Source organism: Labrus mixtus, chromosome 20 (genome assembly GCF_963584025.1).
Source record: "Labrus mixtus chromosome 20, fLabMix1.1, whole genome shotgun sequence".
NCBI classification, from domain to species: Eukaryota; Metazoa; Chordata; class Actinopteri; order Labriformes; family Labridae; genus Labrus; species Labrus mixtus.
The window spans coordinates 12,406,790-12,427,640 of record NC_083631.1 but is presented as its reverse complement, the minus strand read 5'-3'; the positions used below and the strand labels follow the sequence as shown (position 1 = coordinate 12,427,640).

Genomic DNA, 20,851 nt, shown 5'->3' with positions numbered 1-20,851 from the left:
TACACCAAAGACACCAATAATAGAAGAGGGTACAACCACGCAGCAGTAAGACTTAAGACTGTATGATGTATGGTTGCTGGAGTCAGTTTACACCGGTCACATATTGGCTTAGGTTAAGAAATATTCTCACAAGTTTGGCTTAAGAAAAGTGTATCATATGGAGCACCTTAAATCGTATAAAGGCATGTTTTTCACATATAGAGGACAAATGAACTGCTGAGAGCGCCAAGTCCCATTCCTCATCAGACAAAGGGGCCCCAACATCATTTTCCAATTGCTCACGAATATCAGATATAGGGGGATTATAGTCATCCTTGCTGTGAGTATATATCATTGAAACCCTACCTTTGTCCATTGTGTTGACCTTCAACAAAGAATCAGGGCAAGACATCGAGCGGATAGATGGAAAGTTTGCATTTTTTTTCTGTGGAAAGTCTCTGATTTGTAGGAAGTAGAGACAATGGTTTCTAAGGAGTCTACAGGTCTTATATGGGTGCTAAAAGCTTGTATAAGTGTTACTGATATACTCATCCGCAATAATAATAATATGCATACCCTTGTTATGTCAAATTTGGAAACCCTTAACCAAGTAAAGATGGTTGATAAAGAGGATTTTTGATTATAGGTGAGTGTATAGATATGTTTTGACTAAATCCAGGCAACTGTTTTATAATGCGTAATGATTGGTAATGTTTCCTTTTACTTTATTCAATCCTCAACCACTGCGACATGACTCAGTTTTGTTCTCTGGAAGTGTTGCGTCACTGGTTGCATCACTCTATTCTATGGTAAAGCAGGCCGGTTTCCTTGGTACTTGGACTTCAAGTACCCTTGAACATATTGAACATATTTTACAAGCCTTAGCTTCTCCATTAATAGTGGTAAATATTTACTGATTGCTTATCTTGGTGTCATAGTTGGTCAAACTGGCAGTAACATTATTTTCCCGTTTTAGAACGTGGGAAGGAATGGGTTTGATTACCAATGGATCGGTCTGAATTATCATAGTTGTGTATGTGTGCTGATGCCTGTGCCTAAATGTAATTACAGTGTGCCGCTCTAGTCATGTTTACTTTTTGGTAAGTGTGTGCAATTACTTGTTGTTTGGTGATGATGTTAGTGTGGCCAAAGCTGCCACAAGGCCTGCCTTTTATAGCCTCTCGAGGCAGCTGCTCGTAGCGTAGCTTCAAAGAGAACCGGAGGCCTACAGGGATTTCCTTCTGGCTTTCCCACCATCTGCACAGGCCGACGTGGGATGTGATGGTAGTGACTGTTGTTGAGACTTTCCTGTGAAAATGAACGCACCGTTTTTTTAACCGCAACATCTCTCATCACATCCAATCCTGATGTTGAGGCTCCAGACAGCATGGGGAACTATTAGACTTGCAGCCCATCATTTCAACACATTCCCCGTTTTATTGTTCTGGACTTAACTTTGATCAAGGTGTTATATGATACACCTTTACGTCTCCATATGATGAAGCCAGGGCAGACACCCAGACTTCTCACTATAACTTTACTCTGAAGCTTTTTATGCAATATCCCAGTCTGATAACCCTGCAATTAATCATCTAGACCCAACACCTGATACGTGTTAGTATACCATTAGAACAGTGTGATTAAGATATTCATAGTTTGATCAAACTGAACAGCCGTCTTAAGTGTTCCAGCTCAGCAACGTGCCTGCTGAACTCAAATCAAATCTTTCTCAGTCAGACTTCTTGGCTCAGAGTAAAATATGAGTTGTGTTTTTATGGAAAGAGCTGGCTGCTTTGCATACCTGCACTAAGGTTACGTCAAATGTGCGTCTTATCCAGAATTAAGGATTCGACCTGGAACCACGCCACTGAAAATCCTCAAGGAATTTTTTTTTTTTTTTAAATAGGAAATACCTATGTGAGCTTAAAGGGGCTGTACGGATGAGTCCTTTATCAGCGTGAACCTGGACCTAATTACAGCGTGCCCATCAGCCGTTTGGAATGAGCTCATGTGTTGTTGAACAAAAGTGTCTTTCTTCTTTTGTGGTGGAAGTTAGAATGCACTGTAAAAGAAGAAAAACTAAAGTTTGACACTTTTCAGAGCTGCAAGTAAAATATGCTGAGCAGGATTTAGTCATTTTAAGTGTGTGTACTAGTTTGCTGCCCTCACTTGGGACTTATCATTAAGGAGTGCTTTGATGTAAAAAACAAAAACAAAAAAAAAACGTAATCCTGGAAAACAAAGTGTGGATTTTGGCCCTGAAGAATACTTTAGCTCTGAGGGTCAAAAGTCTAATGAGGTTGTAACGATCAGTGGCATGTTTAGACTGCATTTTCTCACCAGAACAACATAATGACAGAACAGCAACATATCGACTTGTGATTACTGCAGAACTCTGCAGGTATGAAGCAGATTTTAAATCCAATTTACCATCGTAAAGAAACCATGTAACAAAGCTGCTTTCTCATTGGAAAATCATTACGTCACAATGTTAAAGACGAGAATTGGCGTTGTCCACCCAAGAGGAAATCTTCATCTCCTAATTACAGAGATTGTCATCTAGAGGGGGGGGAGGCCCAGACGGAAACTGTGCAATGTTTGGCTCTGTGTCAGAGAAACTACTCATCCCAATGTCACTAACGCCTTAAGGTTCTCACATAAACACAACATACACTCATGTAAATATTATACAGAACATAAAGTAGATCATAGCGTGTCATATACAGTAAAAAAGACAAATACACAATTTATATTCCCTTAAATCAAAACTAAAAAATCTCTCAGATGAAAACTAAACTAACATGAGAACCTGATATCTCTATATTCCCATACATTATTTCATATGGAGTATTCATATCTGTGTTTCTATCTTCAATAAACTCCCATATCAGACACAAACTAAAGATACACAAACAATAAATGCTGTTGTAATAATATTATATATTTCTTCTCTCCCTGTAGAAGCTCAGATCTGGTTTCACTGATGTCACCGAGGGACCTGAAGATCCAAGCCCTACCAAGATTGGTGAGAAGAGCTAAAGCGGGGCCGAAACCAGTGACCAAACCATGAGAGTTTGGTAACTCTGTACAGTATGTTGACCATTTAAGAGCAAGTCTGCTCTGAGAAAACAAACTCTCTTTCAATGACTTGTTGGTGCATGGAGTGAAGTCAGGAATTAGATCAGAGTTGCTTTTGGAAGCCAGCATAATCACAGTAAGTGAAATCAAAGTTTCTGCTTGAGAACATCATGTATTATTATCAGGAACACAATCTTTCCATATTACAACATTAAAATGTTTTTGCCCTTGAATCAATGTTACAAGTATTTATAGAAGTGAATTCTTTTTGACAATGATAGCTTCATGATGCAGGATTAGCTATAATCGTTTTATATCAGTTTAGTGTACTGAAGAAAAAGGAGCTTTAAACTATATGTGAGAAAGAAAAGTGTGGTTTTCTTCAGAATTAATGAGGGAATTAGTAGAGATGGGACAGATCTGATCTAATATCGTTAACAGGTCTGATATTGAAGTAATTTAAATATCCCATATTGGACTGACTGCGCGGATCACCATCACCTTTCAAGAAAGATCGTTGGGCGCTTTCAACATTCTCCAGCACGAAGATTAAGTTCATTTCATTGAATCATTTTTATGTAGTTTTTATTTTTCCTGGTTCAGTAAGAAAAGCTATGCAAGGTTTACTACAGAGTTGTGTAGCCTTAAACATGATACCAACAACATTGATAACAATACTAATTATGGTCAAAAAAATATCAGAATCAGTAATCGGTATCGGAACATACGTGTGTATGGGATTCAGATTGGTGCATCTCTAGTCATTAGTGGCATCATTTCTTCTTTAAAAAGTTGTACCTTTTTTTTTATTATCATCACTTTCATCATCACATCAGTTGAGATAGGCCTACAGTTTAATGGTTTTAACGGCCCAGTGCTGACACAAAAGAAACTAGAAATATGTAATCCAATAGTGTAGTCAGAACATAGTGAACAGAACAACAGGTGTAAAAAAAACACAAAAAACATCTTGTTCTTGTTGAGACATTTCAGACAATGTAATTTGTTGTGAAAGGATGGAACTTCAGCACAAACATGCATCATGAATTAAACACTACTTAGTGACTGTGAACTCGTATGTTTTCACTTTCTTCTTCGAGTAATCATGAAGTGAACAGAGAACGAGAAACATCTGGCCAGGAAGCACATGAGTGTAACACTGTAATGAGGGTGATAATCACTAAGATTAAACTGTTCATAATAACAGTCAGTGCAGAGGATTTAATGTACACGCTGAACAGTTGATGACTTTCAAACATTAGATTTTCTATTAAACTTGAGATGATTTTCTTCAATATGTTATTTTTCAGACTAAAACACATCTGGAATGGATCAAAGCTTCCTCGTGGTTTAAGCCAGCCGATCAGACTCGTAAAAAGATGAGAAACAGCTAATTTAAGGTTGTGATAGTGGGACCAAACAGGTGTATAAGACATTCATAAAATCTGTCGTTTGCATCTGTGTCCAACTCTTACCAAATGTGAAAGGAATTAAGATGTTTTTTTTTTTCTTTCACAAACGCTGTGACATGGGGAAATTTTTTTTTCTCCACATTCTATACACACCAGCTACTCTCCTGTATTTTTACAGTCTGGCTGGACATTGTTCAATCCCAGCAGTGTGCCTGATTGTGCCTGATTTTACCAGTCCTATTCACTTTATCAGCCTTGTGGTTTCTATGCTGTTTGACGTGAATATTTCTGAATCCCACCAGTGATCAGTATTAATCGAGAGCACAGCTTTCCCCCTTTGTCGCCTCTTTTTGATTCATCACAAACATCTTTTGTTTACTCTGATGTTTTCTGATCGCATTTGTTTTAAATCTAATTCGGCCTACACAGTTGTTGTGAACCAAGATCAAACTGCCATTGGTTGTTAAAATGAATGTTTCTATAATGAAAAACAACATATAAATCATTTAAAAAGATGTTAAAAAAAAAAAACTTGGAACTAATCGTGAAAAAAATGTTTTTTCAAGATAAGCCTTTATGTCCCTAGGGACGCACTGTGTTTGTGCTTGTCTTTGTTATTTAGTGCTACAAAAATTCTGTAAAAAAAAAAAAAGACCCTGGAACTGTTTCTCATGGAGAATTCCCCACAGCTTGTTTTGATCAACTTTATATTGCTAACCAGTCAAGGATTTGGTCCCCTGCTGGGGAAAAATGTCAACAGCTCCTGTGGGTATTGAGTTGTATAGTATGATGAGTCCTCTGACCTAGCGAGGGTTAACATGAGCAGCGCCGTGTTCCCTCCTCCTGATATTGACTGAGCACACACACACACACACACACATACACTTTCTCTGCTTAGGCAAGCACACAGCCAGAGAGAAGAGGAGGGACTGTTTGCAGCCCTTGAGAGCCAGCTGACGTTCACTCAGAGCTGGGTCTTTACTCGCCCCCGACTCCTCCGTTCTCCTCTGGCCTCATCACTCCATGGGACTCCAGACCTGGCTGCCCAGCAAAACACCTCTGTCCTCTATGGCCTGCCTTGATGTGGAGACCCCTTCCATCTACAGGGGTAAATTCAAATCAGGTGCTTTAATTTTGTGTTGTCTAATGCTGTATACATTTTGTCTTGTTTGATTATCTTTGTTAAGTTTTGTCAAACTTTTCCTGATGCTGGCCGCAGTGGCATGGGGGGTTTTGTAGTGACGTAGATACAGGAAATGACAGGGCAACAGTAAAGCTCATCACAATGATTCATGACAAAGCATCAACTTGACAGGAGAAACTATTGTTTTCTAATATATCGTAAATTAAACTTGCTTCAGAGAAGCTGTCAAAAGCATCTGCGAGGGAGAGCTAACAGATATATTACTCATCGGTTTACAATGCTTACAATATGTTATTGTATGAGACCAAACCTTTTACTAGTACAGACTGTAGCTGTTTTTGAATGATACTCTATTAACACCATGCTGCTAGTTAAAGAATGACACGAGAAGATGAAGATGTTATTCTTAAGTGTGAAGGTATAACCACCAAAGTGTAACACTTACATGTCGAGATAAACTGAATGCATCCTATCGTTATTACTTGTTATTTTAAGAAGATGCAAAGTAACATTCAAAGGTATTTTATTGGATAAGTAGTGTGTCCATTCATGTCCTTTAGGACCGTCATGCAGAATGTGTAACACTGTAATGATCTAGTATGTCATTAAGTCAATATTTATAACCTGACTAAATATAACTTTTAAAGCAGCCATGTTCACATTTGCCAGCACAGAGTGGGAGGACACACCCACTCATGGGGAAGCTACCTCATGTGTTTTCTCATCACTTGAAATCTGGTTCTAACTCAGGCCCTACTTGTATTGGGGGGGGGTGGGGGGGTGACTAGTGATTCTGACTACCCATATGAGCTTTTTTACCTTCAATGGGCCCTCTATCGTCAGTCATCAGATAATAATCAACAACAATAATAGGGTTAGTGTTTTAGGTAGCAGGGAGTAATAAGTCTTTTAAAGAATGTGTTAAAACTGTTTTATACTCACTGTTTGCCCCTCTGCCTCACGATGACAACATATACACATTTTTCAATTGTCTTTAGACCTTTTCAATTATAAGTTAGTTCAACGTTCCAGTATCTTGCAGTATTAAAGTCAATCAAACTGAATTCAGTTTCACTTTTTTGGATAGTGCAATTTTGAGACTTATACTGTACAACGATAAGTGTATAAATGACCCTATTGTGAAATAATTTATACAACCCACATACTCTTTAGTCTCTCTTTTCTTGTAGGGGTCTCCTTTTTGGTAAAAATCTGATTTTGTTTGGAGTACGTGATGTTTATAACAGTTAAGTCAACATCTTCAAGCATTAGTCTGTTCCTAAACTTATTTCGGCTTTGTCAGGGCAACGAGAATCTGTAGCCACACCAAACAGCTTTCCAAACAAAAACAAAAAAAAGCGAGAGAGAAAAGGAGACTAATAAAAAGAATCTGATGGGAGACCTCCTGGGATGATTTGCTGAGAACAACATGGGTCTGAGATTAGAGATTACATCAGTGGGCAGGGACGTCAGCCAAGCCCTCTCTCTCTCTTTTTCCCTCTCTCTCTCTCTCTCACTCCCTCTCTCTCTGCACAACCTCTGTTTACGCTTTGCTGGTGAGCAGGAGAGCAGAGCCAGTAGTTTGCATCATGGGAAGGTTAGCCAGGGTTCAGGGTGAGCACTTGATGACATAAAGTGAGGGAGACCCCGCAGGCATGAGGTTGACCCCCTGAAACTGGTGCTCAAAGTAAACCAGGGAAGGCAGAAATTGATTTGCAGCTATAGCCACTCAATTATCTTGGCTATTGCATTTTTTTCCAAGTCACAGTGGATACAAATATTGAGGGAAAGTAATGCCCATTTTTTACAATCTCCTGGTACGATCTCTCTCAGGCTGCCCCCCCCCACCCCTCGCTTTGGCATGGGTTTCTAATAGGAATCACAGCAGGCAGAGCAGGCACACTGTGTTCTGGCTGCTCTGAGAGTGGACACGGCCTCCCACCCCTTTGCCTCGGCACTTGTCACTCTGCGTTCCCTTTACCAACCAGTGGAAGCCCATGAACGTCCCCCCGTCTCTTCATACGACGGAAGATCCCACCCCCTTAACTACCCCCAAACTTCATGGTTCCCAGGCCTTGTTCTCACAGCTGCCCAGTTTATTTTTGCTGTAGTGAGTCACAGAGGCCTGTTCAGACGCAGTGCCTTTCCCAGGAGAGTCCAGCAGGTCTGCGTTGTGTGTTTGTGTGTGTGAGTGGGAGTAGCTGTTTCCCCTGAGCCATTTAGTAAGTCTAGCTAAGGCGACTTGTTTTACAACAGTGGTGACAATGTGAGCCTAATGTGCCTCACACGTGACACTCCTCTCTTAAGACTATTTATGCTCATATCGATGTAATCCTACAAAAATAACACGTCCACGCTCGCTTGTTTGTACACGTTTAAACTGAGATCTTCCTGCAGTTGATGTTGATGGGAAACAAAAGACAGCGATCGTCCAAGAATGTATGCATGTAGTACTTGCAGGAGATATTCAAAAGTGGGAGGATCCTCATTTCTTTACATTTGTTTACACTTCAAGAAAGATTTTAAAGCTCCAGAGGAATTGACATTTTGTGTTGATTTTGGCACCCCCTGTGGAAAAGAAAGTGGTGCCAAATACCTTTTGCCAATCTTCTTCTGTACATGTATAAAAAGTGTTTTCTGACAACAGCAACAAAAAAAAAAAAAAATTCCTGCTTTCTCTCAACAGTCTGATATATCACGCTCTGTGAATCTTTTGCTGTGGAAAAACCTCCAAAGGCTGCAGCGTTCTGCTGATTGCCTCATCTGTCACCTACCCTTCAGCAGCATTTCAGGCATTCGAAAAAAAACTTTATAGAAATAATCAATTCGGTAACTGACGGTCTTGTTTGCATTTGCAGCTCTGAAAGAGGCATCAGTATCATTTTGAGTCTGTTTCATAACTATTCAAAAACTCCTTCAAGGAACTTTAAATGTTTAACAGAACGCTTTAGTCGAGAATCAGACACCCATTGCTTTTGCCACCTAAAGTTTCCTGCCAGCAGTTCTGATGTTACTTCCTCTTTAATGTGATCGTTTTTGATCTTTTTCCTCTGTAATTGCATCCCATGCTGAGAGATATTGACTCTCATTGGGAGCTATCCAGCCAGTTACAAAGCTCTGTTTATTGTAAATGCTGTAAAACTTGTGGCACCGAGTTAGAACTGGACTGGGAAGTGAATAGGATGTCTGTGGTGGTGGTCAGGGTTTACTGTAGAGCCCTTGAGGTAGCGTATTGATTGTAGAATAATAAGTGCTCTGTTTTGTTAAAAGGCAGGCATGTTGGTTCACCGTTGACTCGTTGGACTTGGCTTTGACTGGTATTAAGGCGAACTCTGACCTCTGTGTCTCTTCTACCCTCTCGCAGTCCTCCAGCTCTGTCTGCAGCAGAGGAGGAGCCGGGAGCAGCTTGTGGAGCAGGGCATCATGCCGCGTGAGTATTCACCGCCTACTGTTATAAAACAATCAAAGAGTTGTCAGTACCCACATAAATAAGAACGGTTAACAGGAGAGAAACTCCTATATTAGCCCTATGCATTGCTTTTCACTTTTCTTAGTCTTACATGATCTCTCACTCTCAAAAAAGACTGACATGTAGCTTTAACTTAGCACATCTTCTGCTTAATGGCTAATTGAGAGCATCTTTGGTTTTTGTTTTTTGTTTTTTTTAATCGTTTATTTGAATCAGGGACAGTGTACAAAAAACAACATTAGTCTCAGAAGAGAAGAGATGCTTTGTACCAGATTTAGCTAGCTAGCTAATTTCCATCTGTTGTCCCTGTGCAGATGATGGCAACAGCAAAATACAAATCAACCAGTCAGTCTCACACACACACACACACACACACACACACACACACACACACACACACACACACACACACACACACACACACACTTCATTTTGTGGTATCTTGTTCTTTGTGACTGTGCACTTATTCAGAGAAACATGCACAAATGAATACTGTTTTACTTGTATTCATGGTGATCAAAATTCATCTGTTTAATTCATATTTAAGATTATCCTCGTCCATTGAAAGTTAAAAGATTATAACTGGTATTTTGTTGTTTATCAAGCTGCTTAATCTGGGTAGTTTAATTCCATAGAATTGTTTAATTGGCAAAATAACAGTGTGTGACAAGTGCTTATCATGTCAAAGAAAAATTGTCAAGTACAGTCTTAAATTGAGACCAGTGAACGTAATAAAATGATTATAAGATTGAACACAGATAAAACATCAAGCACTGTGATTTTCACTTTCATAGCAGAGAGACAATCAGCAGCTCCTCCATTTAAAGCGTCCATCCTTTGATGTGACAGAAGTGGAACAGACTCAGTCTCCCTGCTTCCATCACATAAAAGATGGTCTTAATCTGAGACAGCATCACGCTGGTATCTGGAAAGGTAGACAAAAGAAAGCGACAGAGCTCCTTCTTCTTGCCCTGTGCTCCCCTGAGACGCCTCCTGCTGCCGCTCTTTGGCTTCACACCAGCCCATGAGTCAGTGACTGAGCCCTTCACAGGAGGTCAGTCCTCCCCTGTCTGTGGCCTGCTACTCCCACACTTTCAGGCTTATGCGAGGTATGCAGTGAGGTTTAGGTGATGAGCAGGAATGTTTTGTCATACTGCAGCGCCTGTGTGTGTGTCCTTAAACCAAACAGTGCTCGTCATAGCAGAGGTGACTGGTCGGTGAGCCAGACCCTCTATAAAGCTGAGTGAGTTTATTCTGCAAGATCCAAGTAAATCTGCTCTGAACAATCTCTCTGCTTGAGTCGGTCAAGCTGGCACTTCCTGGATGACTCCTGCTCAATAATGTTAAACTCACACAGAACTACAAAGGCAAAGACATGATGAAGCACGATGTGCAAAATGAATAACACTGCTCTCCAGAATAGCTTAGTTTAAGTTTGTCTCGTTTGCATAAATGATGTAAAGAAGACATTTTTATGTGGACTTTTTATGATCTTTTAACCCCCTGACCCCTTTTTTTAAAGATATTTGTTCTGCCGTTTGAGCCTTTATTGGATGCGACAACTGAAGAGAGACAGGAAATGTTGGGTGGAGAGAGTGGGGGATGACACGCAGAAAGTCGGATTTGAACCGAAGGCCGCCGAAACGAGGACTGAAACCTCTCTACGTGGGGAATGCGACATAACCACTAGACTCCCAGCGCCCCTCCCCTGACCTCTTTAATAGTTCACTACATTTATTACTTAAGAATATGTTATAAGCCATTTGAATTCTTCATGACAAAGATATTAAACTTGTTTAAATACCAAGAGGACATCAAGATGAAGTTCATTACATCGTATAAACATCCAGCTGTGTTCATTATCTACAGGAATGTAGCCTTGTTCTTTTAAAGAAACTAGTTGGCACCACAACCAGTGTTTACATTATTAAGTAGTTCATATTATTCCACACATGATACAGTTTTTTGTTGATTCTCCTCTTCACAGCTCTGAAATCTCCTGCTGCCTTTCATGAACAGATCCGCAGCCTGGAGAGAGCCAGGGTAAGACTTCAGATATCATTGTCATAATGCAGTAAATTAGTTGGCCCGACCAGATAATCCCCCCCAATTCTTTTTTTTTTTTTTTTTTTCAACTGTCATTGATTTATTTTTCAGACTGGGAACTTCTTAAAGCACAAACTCTGCAGCAGACCTGAGCGCTCTCAGCTGGTTCGAATGCACATCCTACAAGGTAGTCATCCTCCTGTGTGTTCTCCCTAGATTAGAGACATGAATAAAGTGCTCATTCATCTAATCATCCTTATTTCCTGTTTGAATGTGTTTAACAAAGTCGGAGCCAGATAAATGTCTGAGGTTGACATAAGTCTGCGAGGTCCAGCAGAGGCGGCAGTGAGTCACTCTGACAAAGCTGTTCAGAGGCTGACTGATGCTGACTGGATCACAGCTAGTAATGATCCTCTGTGTATTTATCAGAGACACAGGCCCAACCCTCCCTGCAGGCCACGCAGATGAAGCTGAAGAGGGTAAGACTGGCCGATGATCTCAATGAGAAGATCGCACAGCGGCCCGGAGCCATGGAACTGGTGGAGAAGAACATCCTGCCCGTTGACTCGGCAGTGGAAGAGGTCATCAATGGTATACATGCTTATTAACCCTTCTATATCCTTATAGTGGGAGACCCAAGCCCTTCATCTTTCTTTTCTTTTTTCTTTTTTAGCTCACTTTCATGCAGTATTTACGATCAACGGTTCACCATTACAGTCAGAAAAGCAACTCCAGCCAGCATTGCAGCATATCAGGGACACTGTCAAGTCCCTGTTAATGTAAATCCACTTGTGTTAAAAATAAATAAATCAAGCCTTTCTCTATAGCACCACCATGTAGATTATATTTTTAGTTGTACGTGAAATATCAAAACATCTGATTATCCATCACCAGAGCAAAACAAAACAAATAAAAAAAACGATTGCAGTAAGCAAACAAGCTACATTAAAATTGAGGACTTGGTAAACATTATATCTGCTTAACATCAGGTAGCCTTGTCATTGTTAGCATGCAAATGTTAGCATTTAGCTTAGAGACTCATTGTTTCAAAGCACAGCGTTACAGACTCATAGGTATGACAGTAGACTCTGAAGTCATGTTATATCTTGCCATGTATGCATTTGTTTTTATTAACACTATATCATATATGCATTGGCGACATTCACTGTGTCTAAATGATCAGAAATGAAAAGCTTCAGTTCGAAACAAGAAAATCCAACAGTTTTCCAATATTTATACTGCTTTTATTCCAACAGTTTTAACAAATCACTAAGTTAATGATAAGCTGGACTAATGCTTTTCTTTTGTCCCACAGGTGGTGAGACAAAAAAGCAGCCAGATATTTACAACTTTGATGAGGAAAGCAGCGACGCCTTATCACCCAAACAGCCTGACAGCCAGCAGTCTCCCCGCTCCACCTCCACCTCACCAAGGGAGTCTGAGGCAACCAACGCCACTTCTTATTCATCTCAGTTAAACTCTCGCACGCAGGTAAACCAATGAACCATTATACATTCATAAAATGAACTTAACACACAATCTACATCTAATTCATTAAATATGCTGTACACTGTTGAACATTTTGTTCACATTCTTTTAATCCTTCGGGGTTTATGCACCTGTTTTTAGTTGTATTAAGTCAGTTCAGGTGCTTATCTGCTCTTGCATGGGATGATGCTAAACAGGCAAAGCGGCTTCACTGTTCTCACTGACCGGATCATGTGGATTCTTTCCCTGTCTCTGTTTTTGTCGAGCAGGCCGTACCACCTAACTCACCGTCACGATCAGATGTAGTCAACCCCGTCTCCACCAATGAGAAAGCAGTATCCTCACCTCAGCCAATAAACACTAGTGCCCCTTCTACCACACCAGGGCCCATTCTTGTGAAGGTGAGCTCCAGATGTTTGTTTTTTTAAAGCTTCAAATTTTTACATTTAATGAAGGCAGTGAGATTATTTAACTATTTATCTTTTTTTTTTTTACTTTCTAATAGTTTATTACGGTGGCTGGGAAGTGCAAAGCAAAATTACAAAGTGTGAAACACATTTGAAAAAAAGAAAATTCCGCCAAAACAAACAAAATGACTCAATCACTTCCACGTCACTTCCTGCATTTGGTGCATTCACTTTCCGTCAAGAATCTGTCATTTGTAAATTTGTTTGGTCACTGGTGTTCTGCCACTTGTCTCAGCGCTTGTGAAAGTGTTTCACATCTTGTAAGATTGTTGTATAATTTGCAAAAGTGTTTTGGTTTTGTAATTTTGTTATGTAAAGTGTAAAAAATGTTTTTCAAAATGCTAATTTGTCTCAAATTTGTAAAAGTGTTTCACACTTTGTAATTTTCCTTTGCACTTCCCAGCCACCGTAGTTTATAACCAAGGTAGAAGATATTAATCTCTAGTGCGGAGCTCTCTGTCTCTCTGATTCTTTGACTGCCTTACTATGTTGCTTCCCTTGGAAGTGTGCTCAGCATGAAATATCAGCAGTCACAGAGACTGTGATTTGTGACATCATTTAAGGACAATTCACCACAGTCAGACGCAACACAGAGAACAAAACCATTCCCTGTCATTTCCCTACAACCTTTGATTTGAATCTGTGCCAGACAGTTTTTTTTGGTGAAATGAAACGCTGGCTTTTCTTCTTCAGGCCGAGTACAATGTATGTCAAAAATCAACAGAGTGGGTTGAAGAAATAACTTGCGCTGTCATCATATTTCACGTTTCCTCTGGGAATAAGATGAACCCTCCCTTCCTTGGAAAAGGAAAAGACGAATGAGTTTGACAAATTGGAGGGTGTGTGTGCTCGCTTCACTGAGCTTTGGTTTCCAGTTTCAGCTAGAACCCGCAGCTCTTATGCCAAGCTGTATTCATGTGTATCCTGTAACTGCAGGTGTTAAAACAATAAGGCTCCTATTTCCACTACCTGTTTCCTCACCCTGCAGTTATCATCAGGTGTCAGATCAGTGCTCCACCTTAATGCGTCTATCTATCAAGACCCGGTTACCGTTCCAACTCAGATTTGTTGGTACTGGCAATGCTGACTGTACTCTCTGATACACTGGACTGTGATCAAACACAAGGCTCAAATATCCCCCAGATGGTCTCGTCTGGTTTTACATTCCCCCTTTTTCTGTGTTGTGTTCTGCAGCAAAGCCTTCCAAAGCTGCCCAGCGAGAGAAGCCGCAGTAAAAGGAGCAAAGAGTCCAAGCCACGGGTGAAAAAGTTAAAATACCATCAGTACATTCCCCCCGACCAGAAGCAGGAGCTCAATGAAGTGCCGATGGACTCAGCTTATGCCCGCCTTTTGCAGCAGCAGCAGCAGTTTCTGCAGCTCCAGATCTTAAGCCAGCAACAGCAGCAGTACAACTATCAGACTGTCCTTCCTGCCACACCTAAGTATGGCTCCATTTAGCAACAAAAACACACCTTTTACACAGACAGAAAACCAGATCTACAGTATGTGTATAGGCTGATGACTTTGTGCTGCGTTCAGTAGTGATCAGTCTTTTCCTTTTTATGTGTATTTATATTAGGGCTGTCAAATCATTCAAATATTTAATCGGGATTAAACGCTAAATTTAAATTTTGAATCACTGTTAAACACATTTAAATTCCATTATTTTGCATTTAAAAATAGAATAATAAAAAAAATGTTAGGCTTTTATTTTGAAGCTTAGAGTACTTTACATACCGTTAGTTCAACCATGCTCTTATTTTGAAATAAAGTAAGGACCTTCTGAGAGATTGAAGGTTACAACATTAACTTAACGAGGGAAAAAGGAACTCATTACAGATCAAAAACTAAATGAAAACAGCAAAAAGGTAAAAAAAAAAAAAGTGAAATGTATGATGTCATAAGGTGATGATACATTTGACTCGCCAGCTGAGATGTGAAATGAGACATTCAAAGATGCAGCAATATCGTTCTTTCATCACTGACTGAATGGATTTTTGATGATTTACAAATATAAATGCATTCATTTCAGAACTTAATTCATTAGGATTAACTACTTAATGCTGACAGTCCTTATATTTATACATATACCTATTTCTGAAACTTCCTCTAGTGCACATAAGCTCTTCTGCTCATTATTTTTTGACTTGTTCAGCTTTTATTCGGTTTTGTCTCTATAAATTGGATTTATGTCTAACTCTGTAAGTACATTAAGAGCTGTATGTTCACATACTTGGCCATTAAACAGACACTGATTAGTTCTGAAAGGGACTTCAAGAATAGTAGTTGCATAATTTTATAGTAACAATATTTTATTTTTTGCCAAAAATAAATAAAGTTAATTCTTGGCTTTAGCTAGAGTAATAACTTTTTAAAACCGCAGCTGCTGTTTGTCTCGGATATTTAACAGTTCGCTGCCCACGGCTTCCTGCACAGAAGCTTTTGCCAATGAAGAATGAATAATAGTCCCCTCTAAACTGCAGATCTCCTCTTTAATCTGAACTCCCTTTTTCCTCCCGTTTTGTTACAACAGAGCAACAACTGAAGCACAAACCAGCTGTTCCTCAGTTGTCGTGAGCGCAAACACTGCGTCGACCCCTGTGCAGCCTTGGAACACTCAGACGAACCGCAGGCCGGATTATTTACCATCTAATTTGGACGAGATGAAGGTGACCTGTTGCCGCCTCACACAGTGTGTCACTATATGCATGCTGCAGAGGAGAACATGCTTCACTTTGGAAAGTTTTTTTTTTTGTAATAGTGTCTTTTCTTGACAGGTTGCTGAGCTGAAAATGGAATTAAAACTTAGGTCGTTGCCTGTTTCAGGCACAAAAACAGATCTGATAGAGAGGCTAAAGTCGTTTCAGGAGATCTCAAACATCCAGACTGCGGCTATGACTGAGACAATACCAGAAGCCTCCCAGTCTGAAAAATTAAGCCCTCCTGTGTCCCCTATCACCTCCAAGGTGTCCAATCTGGGCATAGACGACTGCAGTAGTGCAGAGAGCCCCACAAAGCTTTCAGGGAGTCCGTCTCCAACTCACACTGCTTGTGTGAACTCCCCGCAAAGAGCGCCACCAGATAAGAGTCCCATTGAGACCTTCAATAGAGACTCTGAGAGGGACAAACGTCTTCACGAGAAGGAGTGTCAGATAGAGGAGCTGATGAGACGGCTGGAGCAGGAGCAGAGGCTGGTGGAGGAGCTGAAGATGCAGCTGGAGGTGGAGAAGAGGAGTCAGCAGGGAGATTCTCCACCTCAGCTCAGCCCTCTCTCTCCCCTCCAGGTCAAAGAAGAAAACAGGAGCCCTTCAGGGTGCTGCCATTCTCCCTGTCTGCCAGTCGTGATCAAACAGGAGGAGGCCGCAGATCAGAGCCACTTAGCTTCTCAGACGCAGCTCATTATCAACCACCAGACTGAAACCCTGCAGCCGGTCCAGACTGAAGCTGAGATCCTCCTGCCTGCATCGTTTCCTGCCAACAGCATCACATTACACACTACTGTCAGCAGCGCAGCCACAGGCCTCCTCCAGCCCTCTGGACAGATGCCACAGAAAATAGAGGCCTCAGCAGCATTACAACAGCAATGCAGGACTCAGACTGATCCACTGACAAAGGTGAGAAAATGCACAATCAGCTCGTGCAATTTTGGTCCGACTCAAAATATGCAAACTTGAGTTGTTTTGTGATCATGTAAGTACCTGAAATCATATATGCTGATTTATATGCCGTAAATTCAGATTATGTTGCGCATCCTTCATTTGATGCAGTGTTCGTGATGGTATATCTAATTGCACATCTGGTGTGTCTTTCTATCATGAGCTGGATGTTTTTGTTGCCACTGCAATAAAAGGCCTCAGTAGAGAGGGGAATTCTTCTTAAATCACTACAGTAGAAAGATTGTTCAAACTCAGATCACTACTGTAGTAGAGGTGATGAGTGAAGGTGACCATACTGCCCTCTGCTGTCCCTTCCCTGAGCTGACAGCCAGTCAGAAATAACAACAGCCACAATGCTTTACTTCTTAAATGTACAGTGTACATGGCATTTGAATGATGATTGATCTTGTTTTTAATTTGATGTTGTCTCTCCGTCTTTAAAAGTCTTCCTCTCTCAGCCAGCCTACTTTGACCTTGCAGCAGCCAAAATCAACAAACCATGTGTCGAAGTGTAAAGACCCGCCCCGCTATGAGGATGCAGTTAAACAGACACGCAGCATGCTAACAGCTATTCAGGTGACGCCTCAATACACTGTTTGGTGCAATACATCCTTTAGATTGTTTCTTTACCTGCTCAAACAAACTGACTGTTGTTTGTTTTTTTTAACGTCTCCACAGGCTCCCACAGCAGCCAGCCAGCAGATGGACGACCTGTTCGATGTGTTGATCGAGAGTGGTGGTGAGAAATAAAGCAACTTTTTCTTTTGGGGGGATGTTAAAAACATTTTTTTAATTTTTTGTGTCTCTCACACCTTATGTTCTGTACTTCTTGTTCCAGAGATCTCCCCTTTCATCAGACAGGATCCTCCCAGTCAGGACAAGCCTCTCCCTGTAACAGCCTGTGTAACCACCCTTCCCATCAACACGGTGTCATCCCGCCCTCCACCCCTAGTGCAAGTGGCCCAGCTGCCTACGTCACCTCTCAGCCCCTCCACCAGCTTGGCGGCCCTGGCTTCCAACCCGAAGCTGGAGACCCTCCTGGACAACTATCACGCTATCGAGCCGCGAACACCGGAGACAATGGAGGAGCTGCAACCCCCTCCTGTTGCCATGGAGGTGGACCTAATTGAAAGCACCAGCTTGATCAATATGGATTGGCTGGACCTCACAATGTCTGTGGCAGGAGGCGGGGTCAACTCATTGGATATGTCAGCGCCAGTGGGCGTCTTCTCTTCAGACTTCCTGAACTCACATGAACTGCACTTGAACTGGGACTGAGTCATGTCAAGGTGGAATCAAGTACCTAACAGACCCTTTATACCAAAAAAACACTTTTTATACCAGGGAGACTGATTTTGTTTCCTTTGTTAGGAAATTGGAGCTTTTGGAGGACAATAAGACTCTGTTTTGCTATCTGGTTTTGAGATCTCTGATTGTACAGGGAGTCTGACATGAAGGAGGAAGCAGCTTTAAACTTAAGATTTAAATGTCAATCGTAAGTGATGCTTCCTTATCTCTCCTCTTGTTATTGTTTTTACTTTGTCATTTGATCTTAATGATTGTACATGATTCTATGTCCTGTGTTGATAAGGAAGGACGACTGGGGAAACCTACATATCAATGCATGGACCTGGGAGCTAGTTTTTAGTCCAGCCAGTCTTTGAATGATCATCACTATCAAAACAGATTACAACAGTATTATTGCTTTATGTTTCCTTTGGATGTACATTTTGAATTCAGGATTCTAACTGAATTGGGAGCATGAGAACTGACTTGAGGCCACAGTTACCAAAGTGTCAACGGCTCACAAACCGTGCCCTATTAGTAGCCCAGACCAAACAAAGTATTCACTGAATGTTACTCTGAAAACATTGAGTCATCTCTCAACAGCTTCTGACAGAACTTCTCTCACATCTGCAGATCAGCCATATCTTCACTCATGGATCCATGTGCATCGATCTGTTCACCGTGCAAAAAGCACTGCACGTGTTTTTATAAAACAAATGCTTGGATACAGCAACAAGTTAAACGAGTAATTTACTGTTCCTCTACAAGACTGTTTCCTGAAGAGTCATGACATTTTTCTTGGGACATCAGCAGATTGGCTCTAAAAGCTTTAACATTAAACCATATCTTATCATACCAGACCATACTCTTTGTGCAATGTAACAACAAACAGAAAATGACATCCATCAGTATGAACCATGTCTTTGTGTTCATCTCTTTATGAGGAATAACTGTCATGCATTTCGGTTGATTTGTATTACAGTGCCATCTGCTGGGAAGATTCAGCAGTTTTCCTCTGCACTTATTACAATCTTAAATACATCTCAATTGGATTTTTGGTAAAGGGACTATTTTTTATTTATCTGCTCCTTGGTGAATTGAATATGTTGTCTCTTAAGATCTTTTTTTCTGTTTCTGGTGCCTGCAATCCTGAACATTGCTGATTTATCACTTACTATGGGCATTCATCTCTCTACCTTTAAAGATAACAATGGTTAAACCCAGCTGAAGAAACCTAAGCTTGATTCAGGGAGTCAGAGTTATTATGCGGGGCTCCTGTCTATCCCCAGGATGAAGAAGTAGTCAATAAACTGCAAGGCTGTTTGCATCAATGCCAACTTCTAGTGGAATAACCTCCCTGCTGATAAGATTAACTCGGTCAGTGGCCTTTAAATACAAACTCTAAACGCAAAGGTCTATCTTAACTTTTACTTACTGATTATTCTTTGACTATTTCAGACCGTTTACATGTAACTATTGTTGCCCATTTATTAAGCTCTTTTTATTCTATTACTTTCTCTCCTCTTTTCCTTTCCCCCTTAAACTCAGGCATATCTGTGCACGGCCATTCTAACACCACTCTTCCTTTATTTCAAATACTTTACTTCTGTTTCACCTTGATGCAGCAGGTTCAGTTTCCTCCTCTTGTTTCTTTCAGATATTCCATACTGTTTTTTTTTTTTTTTACTATTTTTGTCTATGCCTTACAAACATAACACTCATGACATTTCGGTCCATCCTCTGTCACTAATTGTGACATCACCTTGACTTGTATGCCATGTTTTTATGCCAAATATTACCTTTAAAAATGTTGCTTTTTTTTTTTTTTTTTTATAAATAAAGAGATTATTTGGGGCTACACAGTTGACCTCTGGCCATCCTCTTAAGTGAATAACACTTTAGTGGGTGTCACTACAACAACACAGGAAAAGGCATGATTATTTTAGTTTTGTTTAACACACATCTGACAAAATCTGTCAGCCTTGATATAATAAACTGCATGTTTGCATGACTTTGATCATTTCACATATTTAAGGTACTGTGTTATATTTATATTAGTTTATTTTAATTTAGCAAAAGATCATTTTGCATGTACTGATCTCATCTAAAACATATTTACATACAGGAAGAGCACAGCGAGAGTCACGACAACACAGGTCTCCTTCAACATTTGCTCCATTAAATACAAACTGAATTTATGGGCAGAAATTTGTGTCAGCAGAAACTAAATTTTAATCAAATTTATTTGTATTTTAATTAGTCAGCTTGACTTTTTTTTTTTTTACTCTAAATGAAATAAGTTAAACAAAGAAACCATTAACAAACATTTTGACATTGACATACAAAACCCCCTTTTTTTAACAAGGCACAGTAATAACATAAATACATTTTATACTTCAAAAAGAAAATAGACAAACAAATTAAAGGGAAATAATAAATATAAGACCAAATCTGTGCCATTAAATGTATAAAATGCATGAACATTCTATGTTAAATACATTTAGTTAATCAACAAAGTGTCCTGTATCTTGTTCTTATATTCAATTTAAAACAATAACTTAAACTATAGGAAAAACAACATCGGTGGCACATTGATGTCGGACAGGTTAAGGTGGAAAGGAAAAGAGTGGTAACTACCCAGAACACTGAAACATAAGTATTTGTTACCCGTCCCTCTCTTAACATTTTATCATAAAATATTTTAATTACAATAATACAGAATTCTAATTATTTTTGCATTGTAGTCTAAGTTAACATCCCATATTTGCGTTAAATGGAACATTGAAGAACTGGAGGACATTTTCTGTCCCACCCATCAAACTTAT

General features: G+C 40.1%; 1 protein-coding gene across 3 annotated transcripts; it reads left to right on the top strand.

The window, feature by feature from the left end:
* Positions 1–5,337: 5,337 nt before the first annotated feature.
* On the top strand, positions 5,338–19,884 carry mrtfbb (myocardin related transcription factor Bb). Of its 3 annotated transcripts, none has more exons than XM_061026393.1 (13): positions 5,338–5,577; positions 8,978–9,043; positions 11,070–11,125; positions 11,240–11,315; positions 11,558–11,719; positions 12,444–12,619; positions 12,883–13,017; positions 14,278–14,525; positions 15,617–15,752; positions 15,861–16,697; positions 17,184–17,315; positions 17,418–17,478; positions 17,578–19,884. In XM_061026393.1, the coding sequence occupies exons 1-13, from the start codon at positions 5,493–5,495 to the stop codon at positions 18,015–18,017; spliced, it is 2,610 nt and encodes an 869-aa protein (XP_060882376.1). In that variant the 5' UTR covers positions 5,338–5,492; the 3' UTR covers positions 18,018–19,884. The 3 variants fall into 3 exon arrangements, with proteins under 3 accessions (XP_060882376.1, XP_060882374.1, XP_060882375.1); XM_061026391.1 differs by having other exon boundaries at positions 5,338–5,592; XM_061026392.1 differs by having other exon boundaries at positions 5,339–5,592; positions 12,886–13,017.
* Positions 19,885–20,851: the final 967 nt, after the last annotated feature.

What these genes read in the sequence shown, in the direction of transcription:
- mrtfbb (XM_061026391.1), top strand. Translation starts at nt 5,493, where the DNA reads ATGGGACTCCAGACCTGGCTGCCCAGCAAAACACCTCTGTCCTCTATG. An exon ending in AGTGGAAGAGGTCATCAATG is followed by an intron (nt 11,720 to 12,443) that starts GTATACATGCTT and finishes TTTGTCCCACAG; the next exon opens with GTGGTGAGACAAAAAAGCAG. An exon ending in TGTGTTGATCGAGAGTGGTG is followed by an intron (nt 17,479 to 17,577) that starts GTGAGAAATAAA and finishes TTCTTGTTCCAG; the next exon opens with AGATCTCCCCTTTCATCAGA.